Source organism: Indicator indicator, chromosome 29 (assembly GCF_027791375.1).
Source record: "Indicator indicator isolate 239-I01 chromosome 29, UM_Iind_1.1, whole genome shotgun sequence".
Classification (NCBI taxonomy): domain Eukaryota; kingdom Metazoa; phylum Chordata; class Aves; order Piciformes; family Indicatoridae; genus Indicator; species Indicator indicator.
This window is the reverse complement of record NC_072038.1, coordinates 3,596,962-3,613,829: the sequence shown is the minus strand read 5'-3', so window position 1 is coordinate 3,613,829 and position 16,868 is coordinate 3,596,962. Positions and strand designations below refer to the sequence as shown.

At 50.8% G+C, this 16,868-nt stretch overlaps 2 protein-coding genes across 2 annotated transcripts in view; one reads left to right on the top strand and one right to left on the bottom strand.

The window, feature by feature from the left end:
• HID1 (HID1 domain containing) overlaps window positions 1–2,693 on the top strand; it is a 28,820-nt gene extending 26,127 nt beyond the window's left edge. The window contains exons 15-19 of the mRNA XM_054393888.1: window positions 224–357; window positions 658–738; window positions 1,119–1,210; window positions 1,912–2,070; window positions 2,630–2,693. Coding sequence (XP_054249863.1) covers window positions 224–357; window positions 658–738; window positions 1,119–1,210; window positions 1,912–2,070; window positions 2,630–2,693 — 530 coding nt within the window. The remainder of the gene's footprint in view (window positions 1–223; window positions 358–657; window positions 739–1,118; window positions 1,211–1,911; window positions 2,071–2,629) is intronic.
• A 4,978-nt stretch (window positions 2,694–7,671) lies between these two features.
• OTOP3 (otopetrin 3) lies at window positions 7,672–15,320 on the bottom strand. Its single transcript, XM_054393858.1, has 6 exons — window positions 14,930–15,320; window positions 13,260–13,396; window positions 12,152–12,210; window positions 11,384–11,502; window positions 9,339–10,261; window positions 7,672–7,842 (listed from the first exon to the last, which is right to left on the bottom strand). Exons 1-6 carry the CDS (start codon window positions 15,318–15,320, stop codon window positions 7,672–7,674), a joined length of 1,800 nt encoding a protein of 599 aa, XP_054249833.1.
• Between the last annotated feature and the right edge of the window lie 1,548 nt (window positions 15,321–16,868).

Genomic DNA, 16,868 nt, shown 5'->3' with positions numbered 1-16,868 from the left:
GTGCAGCCTCCCCTAAGTCATCCTGCTTTGGCAGGGGAGTTGGACATGATGATCCAACCCCTGCCATTCTGTGATTCTCCTTTTGGAAGGAGAGCGTTTCAGATGTCAGCTGCTGCACAAGCTGTCTGTACCTGTGGGTAGGGCAGAGAAGAACCCCCTGCTTTTAAGCACGTTTAATTCACTTGTGTTTCTTGTTTCTGAGCTTTTTCTGCTTTGAATGCAGGAATTGACAAGCTCACAGAGAAGTCACAGGTGTCAGAGGATGGCACCATGCGTTCTCTGGAGCCTGAGTCTTCACAGCCTCCTCCAGAGGGGAACCCACCCTCAGCTGGGAGTGATGGGGAGCCCTGGAGTGGGGTAAGGCCAGACACTGGTGTGTAGGGAGGGCCTGGGGTGTGAAATGAACTAAAACAGAGGACTGGAAGGACGTCAAATATTGCCACTTACTGGGTCAAAGCAAATGGTTTTGGTGAATGGAGGCTTGGTGGCTTTGTTCTGTTCTAAGGACAAGGCTGAGCTGTCTTTTCCAGCAGTGCTCTGGAAAAGCTGGGGGGAAAGTGAGCAGCAAATGGGTTGTTTTTCTTGCTCTTCAGTGTGGTTTGCTTTTCTTTGGTTGGTTGTGGTTTTTTTGTCTTTTAAAAAGTAATCTATTGGCAGGAGGCATCTCAGCCCCGACGGGATCGAAGGCGTCTCTCCAGTGCATCCTCCATTGGACAGTGGACCCCAACTCCTGACTGGGTAAGGGAATCCAGACAGAGGAAATAAATAATGAGGAGGAGAGTTGTGGCAGAAATGCCACCCAGCACAGACCTCCCTCTTCCCTTGCTAGCAGAGACTCCCCATGGGAATCATTTCCTCACAAGGGATGTCTTTGACACGTGGTCAGAGCTCCAGAAGTTTACTGCTGCCTCCAGAGAAGTCTTCATTTACCTGTTGTAAACCAACATGCCACTAGTTTCATTTGGTGGCTCATAACTGTGGTGCTCCAGGATTGATTGCATTGCTGTTGTGCACTCAGTTCATCCATGATTTTTGCACACCTCATTTGTTGTGGAGATAACTGTAGAAAAGCTGCTCCTGCAGACCACTAATTTCCCTGTGGGCTTTCCTGCTTCTAGGTGATGTCTTGGAAGTCAAAGCTTCCCCTGCAGACAATCATGAGGCTCTTACAGGTGCTGGTCCCTCAGGTGGAGAAGATCTGCATTGACAAGTAAGTACATTTCTGGAGAGGAAGGGCTGAGCAGTGTAAGAAGAGCTCTGTGAGGCTGGCAGAGTTTGAATCTGAAGGGTCTCTAGGTGACACTTTGTAAAGTATAACTGAAAGCATCGTGGTCTCAGAAGAGGAGATGTTATTTAGCTTGCCAGGCTTCTTCTTTGTTTGATCCCTTCTCAACTCTTTCTTGCAGTAGAGAGAGCATGTGCTCTTGGTGGCCATGATTGCTGTCTCTGTCTTTATTTAGACAGGCTGAGGGAGCTGGGCTTGTTAGGCCTAGAGAGGAGAAGACTCAGGGAGGACCTTAGAGCTGCCTTTCGATACCCGAAGGGAGCCTACAGGAAGGCTGCAGAGGGACTTTTCATGAGGGTGTCCAGCGACAGCACAAGGGGGAATGGTTTGAAGCTGAGGGAGAGAAGAGTTAGACTGGATCTTAGGAAGAAGCTCTTCAGTGTGAGGGTGGTGAGATTCTGGAATAGGCTGCTCAGGGATGTTGTGGATGCCTCCTCCCTGGGAGTGTTCAAGGCCAGGCTGGATGAGGCTGAGTCTAGTTGAGAGGTGTCCCTGCCCACGTCGGGGAGGTTGGAGTAGATGATCTCTGAGCTCATCTACTAAGCCATTTTAGGATTCTATGATACTTTGGGCTGCAGGAGTTCTGTGGGGCATGCTAAGGCTCTTCCTGGTCTCTCTTTTTGCAGGGGTCTCACTGATGAATCAGAGATCCTCAAGTTCCTGCAACATGGCACACTGGTGGGGCTGCTCCCCGTGCCTCACCCCATCCTCATTCGCAAGTACCAGGCTAACTCGGGCACTGCCATGTGGTTCCGGACCTACATGTGGGGAGTTATTTATTTGAGGTAAACCAGCTGGGTGCACTCTAGCTTGGTCTTTTCCAAAGACTCCTTTTGGGGCCTATAGGGAGAATTGCATGCACTTGGCTGGCTCTAGGTTGTCTCATAGTTACAGGGTAGGAAAGGTGGTACTGCCCTGAAAGACGCTAGGCCAAATCAGCTGCTCCAAACCTTGTGTTTGAGAGGTGATGTGGCAGGAGCTGTTCTGGCAGTACTGCTTGTTTGGGAACTGGCAGCAGCAGGGAATAGCAAAGCTGCCTAGAGGAGAGCCAGCTCCTTTAAACCATGCTATCACCTAGAAAGGCTGGACCAGATGATCCATAGGGTCCCTTCCAATCTGGCATTCTGTGATTTGTGAGATGGTGCAGAGATTTCATGCAAAGCTCTGGCTCTGTGGGATGTTGTAGATGCTGTCATCCCTTTCAGGTGCATTGTCTTTCAACCAGTGATTTCCTCACTTGCAAAGCTGAAGGCATTCTGTGTAGCTGTGATTTGAATCTTGGCTGTGATTTGAATTCCATCTGCCTGGCCACAGAGTAAAGTGGCTTTTGTCTTTCTCCCTCAGGAACGTGGATCCCCCTATCTGGTATGACACAGATGTGAAGCTGTTTGAAATTCAACGGGTCTAAGAGAGCACTTACCTCTACTGAGAGAAATACACTGGATCCAAGGACTGCTGTGTGCTGCTTCACCACAGCTATTCCTGCATTTCACATCCAGCTGAGAGACCAAAAGGACAATCACTTCATTTACCTCCCTGTCATTTAAAGCTTTAATTGGGACCTGCTTGGACATCCCTCCCCCTAGCTCACTTCTCTTCCCCCACCCTTCACCCTCAACCTTGAGTGAAAGATGTCTAAGGGATTGTCCATTGTTGTGGTTGCACTAGAAATCAGAGTTCTTAGCTCTTCTGTAACTCTTTTGCTCCTGGATGTGGTTTGGAAACCAATCTGACCCTGTCCTTGCCCTGGTCAGAGTCAGCATGGAACTGGAAAAGAAGAGCTGTAAACTGGGTGCAAGGGAGAAGCTGCTATTCCTGCAGGAGATGGGGGTTGGAAACTGCACTTACTTTCATGTGGCTCCATGAAGTTTCCAGGGCATCCCTTCTGGCTGCAGGTATCTCCCTGGTGTCTCAATTACATAGTGGTAGGGAAACCTTTCCCATCCAAATGAAAAGGAGAAGTTGCTGAAGGAAAACTTTGTGTCTCAGTTCTGTCTCAATCTCTCTACTCCTTTCCTGGAAAGCTGCTTAGGAAGTTTTGTAGCAGCCAGTGCTTTGGTGTGTGGCATGAGGAGTTTTTCCTCAGCCTCCAGGCCCAGCTGCCTGTCCTTCATGGGGGGCTGTGGCAATGGAGCGTTTGTCACTTTGGAAAGCCCTGCTTGAGCCATGTGGGCACACAGGGAGGAAGGGACTGGCTCAGCAAGAGCAAGGAGAAGAGACATGACTGTTAAATTCCGTTAGTCTTCTCCTGTTGGCTGAAAGGACAGTGTCACCTGGGGCTGCAAGGAACCATATCCTTCTGTCTTTGCCTGGCAGGCTGATGCAATGCAAGGAGCAGAAGGGTCTTTTGCACACTACTGTCTAAGGCAGGGGACTGAGGGAGGCACTCAGGGAAGTTGTAGGAGGAATTTGGAAGTTGTAGGAGCAAAAGCATCTCCATGTCAGTAGGGAGTGGAGAGTGCTGAGGCAAAGTGCAGTTCTTCAGGGCGTTTTGCTAGTGACCAAGTTATCAGATCTTGAATGTATTGGGTCCCAAGCACATGAAGTTTGGGAAGCCAGAATGAGAATTGGTGGGAAACCTGCTGTTGCTGACTTGGTTCAGCAGCATGGGGCTGCACATTGGTAGGTGGAGACATCCTGGAGTTTGAATCCAATTTGATGTCCTGCTGAGGGGGGCTGCTCTCATGCACCTGTGTGGTCTTTAGACAATGAAATGTGAGGGGTCCTGTCATGAACTGAAACCTTTTCCTCTCCACCAAAACTTAGCCCTTTGGGCTCCTGGGAGGATCACTGGCCATGAGCTGTTTTCCACAGCTTGGGACCAGTGAGATCAGCAAACTGCTGTCACACATGAAGGGAGGGGACAGGTATGGCACAGACTTGTGTGTCTTTTGTAACCCTTGCCTAAGGTGGAAGCTTGAGTGATAGCAGCATGACCACTGTCTCCAAGGGACAAGCTCCTCCAGGGTACTGCTGGCTCCTGCTGGCTGGCAGTCAGATGGTTTCCTCCTCTGGGCATTGAAAGTGGACCAAAGTCCCAGGCCAGCAGAAAGCTGCCATGAAACCTGACTGGTTTTCTGAAGAATAAGAAGTGTGTGAATTAGAGAGAAGTTATTCCCCCACCCATCTCCAACCCACTTTGCCTTCTAGCACTACTCCCCTCCTGACCTCATCTCAGTTCCAATGTAAACAGGGTGAGGTCTCTTGTTTCACTTGGAATCTCTTTTGTGTATAAGAATGTGATTTGGTGGGGCAGCCTCTGATTGTGTGGCACGTGCACCTCACAGCTGGAAAGGGGCATCCTGTGTCCCACGTGCTTGCCCCTTCCCTCCCATGGATCTGCTGGTTCTCATGATCTCTTCCATCCTCTCTTTTCTGCTTTGTTTCTTTGTGAGTTTCTCTGGAAACCTTTTCTTTGTTTGTTTTGTTTCTTGATGTTTGGAGTCTGATCCTTGTCCTGTGGAAATCGACTTGCACTGTAAACTATTTGCTTACTTACAGAGAGAAAGATAAAGATTATCTGAAACATGCAGTTGGTTGCTTATTTATTTCCCTGAGAGAGGTTTCTAATCTTGTTTGTCTTATTCTGGGGTGATTTGTGCTACCTGGGCTATGTGGTTTTGGCTGGTTCTGCATTTACAGCACGAGACACCATCAGAGGTAACTGCCTCAGAGGGTACAGAAAGGGATCAAGCAGGATCAGGTGTCTGTGGAGGGTCTGGAGAAGCAGGTTGTGGAAGGAGAGGCTGAGGGAACTGGAGTTGTTCAGTCTGGGGGAAAGGAGGCTGGGGGGAGACCTTCTCAGTCTACACCACAAGAGGTTTGGGTTGGCTGTTAGAAGAAAGTTTTTCACTGGGAAGGTTCTCAAACACTGGAACAGTCTCCCCAGGGATATGGCTGAATCCCCACCTCTGGAGGTGGAGAAGATGCAGAGATGGGCTGAGGGACATGGTAGGGTTATAGAATGGTTGGACTTGATGATCTTGAAGGTCTTTTCCAACCAAAAGGATTCTCTGATTCTAAGTCTCCTGGCATTGTGAATTGTGCAGTTGTTCCAGAAAACAAGGCATGATGACAAAAGATGGGGGAGCAGGAGTCGTGCTCACTTCTGACTAGGCTTTCAGATTCCTGTGCCCAGCCCTGCTGTCAGTCTTCAGTTTTAATCACATACAAACTGTCGTCATGCTTTTACCCCTCCTGGAGGTACACACAAATCAGTCCAGAGGCAGAACCCCCCTAAGTGAAAGGGCTGAAACCTTGGCCCCTGCCGTTCCCCTTGGCCTGGAAGAATGCTTTTGCTGTGGCCTGATGAGGGATTTCTTTCCTTCATGTGCCGTGTTAGAACTGGGTGTGTTAGGGAAGGACCTAGAGGACACTTACCTGATCTGTAGTGCCTGTGGGTAAGAGGTAGAGCTGATGAGCTTCACTCCTGCTCATACTAATCAAGTATTCAGATATTCCATCTGTCCACCAGCAAGAAACCACCAGCTGCCCTCTCCTACAGCCCACCTTGCACACAGTACCTACAGGACTTAGTGTTTATAGCTCCAAAGTCACCTTTCTCACTGGAGTCTCAGTCACTTAGAGTGGCTCATCTATGACACTGCAGATAAACTCCATCACCTGGACTTGCCCATGAAGAGCATCATTGCTTGTCTCCAGCTTGTCCATGGCTGGGAAAACGGTTTGAGGTGTTCATCATTTGAAAGGGCCAGACCTTAGCACGTCCAAACTGTGACATCAGAATAATAATTAACTTTATTGGAGCCTAATTTATCCAACTGCTATTTCTCATGTCAGATTTCTGTTGACACAGGCCTAAGTAAGAACACTTGTTGGGCAAAGTTCATGCTCCTGGAGGGGTTCTCAGTGACTGAATGCTGAATCCTGAGGGGAATGGGGGTGTGGTGTGGTCAGGAATTTCTAACTGTCATCACTCTTACTGTCGTGGGAGATCACAAAACACTCCATAAAGAGGCTCTGATCTCAAAGTCTGGGATTGATTTATAGAGGCACAGAAGCAATAACCCAGATGGCTTTTGCACTGTGCTACTTTGGCCTTGCTTGGGTCCTGAAGGGTTTTGCTTGTAAAACAAGGCCTGCCCTTACATCTCACATAACCTCTGCTTTCAAGAGCTGTGTTGCTCTGTGCTGGCTTTGAGCCTGGGCTTTGAGTGCAGAGCAGACCCAGAGACCTCACAAGACACACATGAAAACTCAGTATCTCTTTATTTCCATTCACCAGGCTCTGTCTTTGGGACCCACAGCCAGAAGCTCTGTTGCTCTCCCCCAGGCTTTCAAATCCAACAGCTGTGGAATAAGTGCTTAGGGTCTTTGGTCAGGCACCACAGGGTGCAGCTGTGTTCCCTCCCACACCACACACCTCCTGAAATGTTGGTGGATGTGCAAAGCTGTGCTGCTGTGAGGAGCAAGGACCTGGGGCAGGGAGTGATTCACAGCTCTTCCTTGAGCTAGCTCTGTGGGCAAGGGTGAGACCTTTGCTAGAACATCATTTATGAGGAGCATCAAGTAAAGATCAGCTTCTCTTGTGCTTCTCACCTGAGGCTCTGAGTGCTGAGAGGAGCAATGATGTTCATTTCCAGCAGGGCAAGGTACTGCTGTAGCTTCTGGTTTTGGTAACAGGAAAAGATGCACTGAGTCAGTGCAGGGCCAAAGGCCTGTCCTGCTCCTCAGTACCCAGCACTGCAAGAGCTTGGCATCCAATGGGACAGGGTCCTAGGGGACTCACACAAGTTGCCAGCTGTCAGCACCAGGAATAAGCAGAACTAGTCCCTGTTCTGACCATTGGAGCAGCTACCAGCACCTCTTTGAAAATTACTGCCCAAAAGTACATGTTTGGTTCATTTCTGGATGACTGTGGCTGGGTGTGCTTCCAGGTGTGCCTGGGACTGCCTGGGCTCTTCTGTGCTGCAGGAGGGTGGCTGGGTTGGTGAGCAGTGGTGGGGCTGGAGGTCCTTGAGTGGGGATTTTTGAAGTTCTGTGGGGTGTGGGTCAGTCTTTGTTGCTTTTGTTGAAGGCTGCTCTTGCATTCTTTTATCTGGAAGATTTCAAGAGGAGCTGATGACATCCTGCTTGCTACCATGCAGCACCCCCTGGCAGACCACCAGCATGCATGGTTCCATAAAGCAGTAAGAGAGGGCAATGTTATGGGCTTTGAGTCTATTCTCTATGGAGAAAAAAAATGCTAATACAAACCACCCTTCTGTTTTCCTGAAGCTCATGGAGACATTATGCAAGGAGGAGCGAAGGCAGAAGCTGGAGGGGAAAAGTTTGAAAGCTTCCATGTGCATATCCATTGCTTCCTGCAGCTTTGTTCAGCACTGTTGTTTCACCCCAGCCTCTGGAGTGTGGAGACTCAGCTTGGCTCAGGCTGTGACATAGACCTCCAGGAGCCCCCCAACAGAGTGCATTCGGTAGAATACCCCCAGTGGGAGCCCGAAGTTCACGATGACAAACCAAGTGGAATAGCCATAAAAGGACTTTTCCAGTCCGTTCTCAAAGGCAGGGTGAGCCCCGAACGTGGGCATGACCCACAGCTAGAGAGGGGTGAGGGAAAGACAGAAGTCAGAGGAGGACAAACTGTCTCTTACCTCCACTCTAATCTCAGCTCTGGCTCTGGGGCTGTAGGATAATTCAGGAGTATCAGAGAAGTCTCTCTGCCAGCAAAGACACTGGAACAGGTTGCCCAGGGAGGTGGTGGAAGCCTCATCCCTGGAGGTTTTTGCAGCCAGGCTGGATGTGGCTGTGAGCAACCTGCTCTAGGTAGGAGGTGTCCCTGCCCATGGCAGGGGAGTTGGAACTGGATGATCCTTGAGGTCCCTTCCAACCCTAACAGTTCTATGATTCTAGAAAGAGAGGGAAAATTCCCTGCTTATCCTGCTAACTCCTTGCTGCAAGTCAGATCCTGCTGAACTCCTGGAAACCTAATGATGACTTCCCCCTGCCCCAGCCAGCTTCAGCTTTCTGCAGAATTTCACTGTTAACTTGGTCAGTCCATTTTCAATGGCCTGCAGTGAAGATCTGCATTGATCCAAGTTCCCAGAGCAGAGTGTACTTTGTTGGGTGAGTTTCAACCCTGGAGACTCCTGTTTACAAAGACTTGCTGCTGCTGCTGCTGCTGCTGCTGCTGCTGCTGCCTCATGTTTTCTCCGCTTATCTCATGGAACACCCTTAATGACTTTGCTGACCTTTTCAGAGGCTAAAAATTTGGCACAGAAGGATTTATTCATAGATTCAGAGAATCACAGAATGGTTGGAAGGGGGACTTAAAAATCATCCAGTTCCAACATGGGCAGGGCCACTTTCCTCTAGATCTGGTTGATCAAGGCCTCCAGCTTGGCCCTGAGCACCTCCAGGGAGGGAGCATCCATGACCTCCCTGGACAACCTGTTCCAGAGTCTCACCACCCTCCCTGTAAAGAATTTATTTCCAATCTCCAGTCCAAATCTGACCTCCTCAAGCTTCAATCCATTCCCTCTTGTCCTATCACTACAAACCATCATAGAAAGTCCCTCCCCAGCTTTCTTGTAGCCCCCTTCAGGTACTGGAAAGCTGCTCTAAGGTCTCCCTGGAACCTTCTCTTCTCCAGGTTTAACAACCCCAACTCCCATAGCCTGTAGGGAAGGCGCTCCAGCCCTCTGATCACCTTCATGGTGTGATCATCATCATATCAGTTGTCTTCTTCCTGCACCCAGGAAGCCCAGCCAGCTTTGACTCTTGACCTTACCATAATGGGAGTGGGGTATGGACAGCACAAATGGGCTTGACTTGCCTCACCAGTAGGTTTAACCTTGGTGGGAAAAGGTTTCTTGTGTGGAAAAGCAGCCCAAGAGAAAGACAAGGAGAGCAGGTCTGTGTCACAGATCATCATGACAAGGCTCTGAGCAACCTGATGTAGTGGAAGGTGTCCCTGCTCACTGCAGGGGGGGTTGGACTAGATGACCTTTGGAGGTCCCTTCCCACCCGAGCACTTGTATGATTCTATGATCGGGACTCAGCCAAGCTGTGATGCAGGAGGCAGAGCAATACTTACTATGATGTTGCACAAAACCAAGAAGAAGGAGATCTCCCTTAATGCTCTTCTCTTCCAGCTCAGGACCGAGTAACTATGGATGTAGGACAGAGAAACCCTCCGGATCTCCTGTCCCAGCTCTATCATGCTCACTCGTCTCTGGTCATAGCCTTCATGATTCTGCTCTTTCATGCCTTCTTCTTTGCTAGAAGATGTCTGTGTGTCCCTCTGTTTGCTGCCTGCCACGGTTTCCTCTTCACTAGGTAGCTCTGAAGCGTGCTGCCTGTCGTGCCCTGTGTGTTTGGCCTCCACTGCTGCTACAACGTGCTGCCGGTGGAGCCCATCAATGATGAAGACATTCTGGGTGATGTTCTGAAAGATGAGGAGGACAGAATAGGACAGGATGAGACTGTTCAACAAGTCCATAGGGTCGGTGGCCACAAGGGCAACAATGGAGAAGTAGCACATGCCAATCTGGCCCAGGGCTGCCCCCATCAACAGGATCACATCCAGGCTGCGGGTTGGGTTCTTCAGCGTGTCCAGCTCCCTTTTCTCCAAGGCGTGGATGATTGTGCCAATCACTGCCCCCACACTCATCAGGGGCAGCAGCACGATGTAGTAGGAGTAATACATCACAAAGACCTGGCGGTCGGGGACAGAGCCGGTGGCCTGGATCTGGTAGAGCATGAAGACGCAGATCCCAGTGACCACCGCGACGGCGCCCAGCAGCGGCCCGAAGACCACCCCCTGGAGCTTGAACTTGGGCTTGGCTTGGGAGGTGTGGTGGTGGCTGATGCGCCTCCCCACGTTCTTCCACATGACATACAGCACAGAGCAGCAGACCAGGCAGTACTCCGTGTTGAAGGGGTAGAGCAGGATGTAGCCCTTCTGGAAGACTTTGCAGCTGGTGGTGTTTGGGCATGTGCAGGAGGTAGTCTCGTTGCCTGCAGCGTGAGAAGAGGGAGGCAAGAAGTAAGAGGGAGATGGCCTGGATTTCGTGGCTGTCTTTGGGTGTTTCTCCTCTGCAGGCACAATCTCTGTCTCTGTGTGCCTCAGAAACAGTGATCAGCAGCAAGTGATTGCCCCTTGGTCCTCAAGCTGCCAGGGTCGAGAGTAACAGTTTAGCAAATGTCTTTTCTCTAATTTGTAGTGCTCCTCCTAGTCAACACTATAGGTGCTGGCTCAGGGAGACACCTTTCCTTCACAGGGAAGCCTGCTCTGTCTCTACCCCTAGAATATTACAGAATCACAGCAGGTTAGGGGCTGGAAGGGACCTCAAGAGATCATCTAGTCCAACCCCCTGCCAGAGCAGGATCACCTAGAGCAGATCACACAGGACCTTTTTATTTCCTGTGTCCTCAGAAGCATAGCAAATCATAGAACCAGAGAAGGGTTTGGGTTGGAAGGGACCTTAAAGATCATCTATTTCCAACTGCCTTTCCCACCATGGGCAGGGGCACCTTCCACTAGCCCAGGCTGCTGAAGGCCCTGTCCAACCTGGCACTGAACACCTCCAGGGATGGGGCATCCGCAACCTCCCTGGGCAAATGTGTGAGTTTCTTTTAGTCTGGCAATCTTCTGCTTGCAGATGAGAGGTAAATATGAGGGAAAATGCTCATTTATCATTGGCTTTCCCTTTCCTAGCCCTCAGTTCCAGGGTTACACAGCAAATCCCCCCACACAGATGGAGATGTTCTCTCCTTGCAGCCCGTCTCTTCAAAACAGCTTCCAATGACAGGGAAGCTGCAGCATTTGGGGGGACTGGTTGTTACAGAATCACCCAGAATCAACCAGGGTGGAAGAGACCTCCAAGATCATCAAGTCCAGCTGACCACCCAACCCTAACTAATCAACTAGATCATGGCACTAAGGGCTTCATCCAGGCTTTTCTTAAATACCTCCAGGGACACCGACCCCACCACCTCCCTGGGCAGCCCATTCCAATGGGCAACCTCTCTGTCTGTGAAGAACTGTGGTACCTGAACAGCTGAGGTAAGACCTTTTGCCTCCCTAGAAGCCAGCTATGGCAGCTCACACAAAGCAGGGAGGTGAGAAAGGAGCCTTGCCTGCGAATCGCTGCTCCACCTCCCGCAGCTGCGACTCAATCTCCATGTGAATGGTGTCGTTGGTCACTGCCAAGAGCCAGAGGAGGAGGTTGGTGGCTATGGTCAGCATCAGCCCACACCTGGCAGAAGAGAAAGGCACTTCAGAGTGTGACCTGTGGAGATTGTTCCTGACCTGTGTGTCTACCTGCCGTGTCGTGCTGCCCTTTGCTTCTTGCTTACCCGAGCAAGCATGGTGCAGCAGTGGCTCTTCTGTGTGTGCACACCCCAGTGTGCCTGAGGACCTTCCCATTTGTGCCTGTTCTGTGACCTTTTTACACCCAAATATGCCTGAGGATGTTCCCATGGGAGCATTTGCAAAGGAGCAGGGCAGGCAATGCCAAGCTTGCTGGTGGAACTGGCCTGGCTTGAGGAAGGGCAGGCTGAGAGAGCTTCCAGTCATAGGAGCGGGGAGGCCACCCCCACCTCATCCTCCAGTCAATGGACTGGTCCCAGAGCCACACAGCAGGAAGGTGTTTGGGGGTAGAAGGGAAGCAAAAAGCAGGTGTTCAAGGCATGAATGAAAAGGGAGTGGAGCTGGTGAGCTCAGGTCAGTGGAAGGAGGATGGGTCTGGTCAGGTCATGGCTTAGTTCTTGTGTGGTGCAGGACATAGAGAGTGTGAAGACCAGCTGAAGACATGGATAGCATAAGCAGAAGGAAAGGAAGAGTTTAGAGGAGCAGAAGGTAGGTTCCCCCCCCCCCCCCCTCCCCTCTTCCCCTCCTTTTCATACCTGGTCAAGTTATGCTGAACTTGAATGCAGTCCTTAGAGTGATGCCACAGGAAAAGAGCCTGCAAATGGATACCAAGAATGACATGAGCAGTGTGAAGCTGGCAGCTGGCCAGGCACATGGTGGAAAGGGGCAGGCAGGCAGGCAGGCAGACACATGTCCCACAGGAGCAAACCTGCCTGGGAGCAGTGGTGCAGGGGCATGTGTGAGCCTGCAGCTCAGTGCTGAGGTGTGTGCTGGCATCCCTGGGTGACTGCAGCATGTGTGAGCCTGCTCCTAATGGGCATGGAGAGGGACTTCTTACAAGGACCTGTGAGGGCAGGACAAGGAGCAGTGGTCTGAGACTAGAGCAGAGCCAGGCTTACATTGGACATTAGGAAGAAGTTCTTTACTATGAAGGTGATGAGACACTGGAACAGGTCACCCAGAAAAGTTGTGGATACTTCATCCCTGGAGGTGTTCAAGGCCAGGCTGGTTGAGGCTTTGAGCTATCTGGTATAGTGGGAGGTGTCCCTGCCCATGGCAGGGGGGCTGGAACTAGATGACCTTCAAAGTCTCTTCCAACTCAAACCATTCTGTGGTTCTATGATCTGGGAGTTCTGCTTTCGTATGCTGGTGTGTACAGAGGTATTTGCTGCTGAGATGGGAGCTAGTTTACTTTTCAGATATGGCTTTGGGTGTGGAAAGAAGAGGGCTGGTATAAGAGAAACCACCTGCCAAACAGCTACTTTTGTATCCCCAAAGGGTTTTGCCTGGGGGACGCATTAGCAAGTCGAGAGGCTGGGTCTCTGGGTTGGGTTGCTCCAATGGCATCTCTGGCAAAATCCAAATTTTTCTCTCCTCCCTTCCTTGATGCTTCAAACCACACTCCTGTGGCTCCTATAGTAGGTCAGGTATTGCTGGAGTAATTTCTGTCTGAATTTTGCTGCTTTGTCTCTGAGTCTGGCTCTTGAGGAGCATGGGTGGTATTTGAAACGGAGAGCGATGCTTCCATACCTTTAGTGCTCATGAGAATCCCTCATTCCCCCAAATCTCCTCACTTCCTCCCTCCCCTTTAGGCACCCAGGAAGGGGATAGAGAGAATAAGCAAGCTTCCAGAGGGTTCAGTACCTGGGTGCAGATAAAGAGAATTTCAATGCTGGGGAACACAATGTCCACCTTGGACTTGCACTGGATGAGAATCGCGCTGTAGCCAATCTGGAAGGCGTTCAGGAGGACACTGCAACTGCCAAACAGCAGCACTGACCCTGGGCAAACAGCAAAAAGCACCATTCAGTGATCAGAGACATGTCTGTGGAGCATCTGAGCCCAGCTGGAGATCTCATGCCCCTTGGATCTGGGTAAAGCTGGAGGACTTTGTATTTGGAAGTCCTGTGATGCCTGGATGCATTCCTGCGTGATCTGCTCTAGGTGATCCTGCTCTGGCAGGGGGGTTGGACTGGATGATCTTTTGAGGTCCCTTCCAGCCCCTAAAACTCTGTGATCCTGTGATTTGGAGAGCAGGGGGCACAAGGGAACCTGATTGTTGAATCTGGTTGTGTGCTTTGGGTGGTTCAAGGTGTTAAGACAATTGTTTTGTGCTTGGAGACAAGGTGGGAACAGGGCTTGGGGTCTCTTCTGTCCAATCTGAAGTAACAGTCTGGAGAAAAGAAGGCTCCAGGGAGACCTTAGAGCAACCTTCCAGTGCCTGAAGGGGGCCTACAAGAAAGCTGGGGAGGGACTTTTTGCAAGGGCTTGTAGTGATAGGATGAGAGGGAATGGATTGAAGCTTGAGGAAGGGAGATTTAGACTGGAGATTAGGAAGAAATTCTTTATAGTGAGGGTAGTGAGACACTGGAACAGGTTTCTCAGGGAGGTTATGGATGCCCCCTCCCTGGAGGTGTTCAAGGCCAGGTTGTACAGGTCCTTGAGCAACCTGGGCTAGGGGCAGGGGGATTTGAAACAGATGAGCTTTAAGGTCTCTTCCAACCCAAACCATTCTATGGTTCTGTGACAGGAGTAAGCTAAGGGCAAGTGATAGTTTCTGCCCTGGGGAGAGATCAAGTCTGCTGAGGCTTTTGACAGCACCAAACTGCAGAAGTTAGGACCCTTTGATTGATTCTCCCCTTCTCCTTGGACACCTCTGCAGTTTCAGGTGCTCAGGTACCTTGCAGCTTTCTTCACTTTAGTTCTCTGTACTTAGTTAACACAATGGTGCACTAATTAGAAACTGCTTAATAGACCAGAGGCAGGGCTGTGTGAAGTGTCATTCCACAAAGTGGGACAACTGCTGATAGCAAATCTCCCAGGAAAGACTGGGATGTGACTCACTGGGCAGGAATCTTTCCCTGGAAACAGCACTGCTGTGATGTTAAACAAGGACAAGAGTGGCTTGGGTCTGCTGATGCCCTTGCTGGGTAAAAGTGGTGGTTCTCCTCTCACTTTGCCAAGCGGCTGTGCCTAAAACCTTTCTCATGTCTCTTCCAGCATGCTCAGTTTCTGGGCTGCAGCAACTGAGATGTTGGGAGATACCTGGCTGGGTTGTGCTTTGGGAAGGGGACCACAGAGCAAAGTTGTACTGGAGGCTGAGGGGAAGCCAAGCTCAAGACCTTCCTGGCTGCTCTGCTTCAACTCTGAGGCATCCACTATGTCCCTGACTTCCCTCAGCTGAGATTCCCAACACCTCAACTCCATCTCCTGTGGCTCCTAGCTCTTTGGGTAGTAGAGGGAGAGCCTCCTTCTCTTCCAGGCACTGGGAAGAAGGTGAAAGGCACAGGAAGATGCCCAAAGGCAGAACTTACCCCTAATCCAGATGGGCCCAGCGTGGGAATCGCGGTGCAGCACGGCGTGTGGCTGCCGACTGGTGCCCAGCAGGTAGTAGATAATCCAGCACAGGCACAAGACCTTGAGGATGGAGAGCAGGATCCAAACCTCTGCCAGGGTGATGGCCATGTGGTTGAAAATCATACTGCTGATGAAGGCACAGCCCAGAAACACCACGTTCATGGCCAGCAGCCCTGAGAAGAGCTGCCCAGCTTTCTGAGCTTGCCTGTCCCTCTGCTGCACTGAAGAGCAGTGGCGGTACAGCCAGGACTTCTCATAGTGGATCGTGGAGGTGTCTGGTGGGGCTGCTGCTGGCCTGCTCTTGCAGTGGTGGCAGGGCTTTTGCCTTGAGACTTTGTCGGCCAACATGGCTCATCTGCCTGGGGGTCACCTGCTGTGTTGAAGGAAGGTGGGGTTGAAAGTAAGAAAGATGGTGAGGAACATAGAACACCTGGAGGTGTCACAGGCTCACAGTATAGCAGAGGCTGGCAGGCACCTCAAGAGATCATCAGGTCCAACCCCCCTGCCAGAGCAGGATCACCCAGGGGAGTCTGCACAGGAATGCACCCAGGTGGGTTAGGAAAGCCTCCAGAGAAGGAGACTCCACAACCTCCTTGGGCAGCCTGTTCCAGTGCTCTGTCACCCCCACTGTAAAGAAGTTTCTCCTCATGTTGAGCTGAAATCTTCTCTGTTCAAGTTTGAACACATTGTTCCTTATCTTGTCACTGTTCACCACCCAAAAGAGCCTGGCCCCCTCCACTTGACCCCCACCCCTCAGCTATTGATAGACATTGATCAGATCCCCTCTCAGCCTTCTCCTCTCCAGACTGAACAGCCCCAGGGCTCTCAGTCTCTCTTCACAGGGAGATGCTCAAGTCCCCTAAGCATCCTCCTGGCTCTCTGTTGGATTCTCTCCAGCAGTTCTCTGTCTTTCTTGAACTGGGGAGCCAGGTTCAAGGCCAGGCTGGACAGGGCTTTGAGGTCCTGGGCTAGTGGGAGGTGTCCCTGCCCATAGGGGTGGGGGGAGGGTTGGAACTGGATGATCTTTAAGGTCCCTTCCAACCCAAACCATTCTATGACATGCTGAGATGAGAGGCGCTGAGATGAGAGGCACTAAGCTGTGCTGTCAAAGCCACTTGTATGGTGATCTCCCTTCCTTGCTTTGCAGCTTTTCCTTTCCTCTCCAAAAGCTGGATGAAGGGGGAAAGAGACTGGTCTTTAGCCCAGGTTAGGCATTAAAAATTTCCTGGTGGGCAGAGTCATTGCAGGGCTCTGGGAAAAGGCCCTTCTGCCAAAAGCTGTCCAGGGACACCTGCATTAAAATGGACATTTGATATCTGTGCCCTGCCCCACCAGTACTTGGAGATGCGAGGACCAGAGGTGCCCAAACAGTTCCCATCTTCACCTTTCACTCCTCTGTGTCCAGCCCTGGATTCAGGCTTCCTCCCTTCCCTTTGTTGACCCTCTGAAATTCAGAGCTGCTTGATTTTGGTTGATGAGCTCCACCCTATCCTTTTGGGCTGTGAGAGCTACACCACACTCTGTGTATGGTCACACAAATTGGGACAGAGCTGGAGACAATAAAAAGAAGGTCTGTAAAGTTTTGATCTGAGCAGCTGGAAAAAGATCCAACCTGCCAACCACGTGGGCTGAGACTGGGACAAGGTTAAACCCCAGGTTTTCTCTCTTTTTCAGCTTGTAGCACAGAGGAAAAAAGCACAGAGCCATGAGCACAGCCAGAGCCTGGGAGCTTTTCTGTCCAGCTTTTGGAAGAGCCCATGAAAGAATTCTGTGTGCTCATATGGAATGATCACCCTCTCTGAGGACTTGGCATATGGAAAGGGGATTTCACTCCAAAGAGAGACTCTGGATGCAGTGGGAGGTGGCTGGAGTGAAAGGAGACCCCTGAAATGTGTT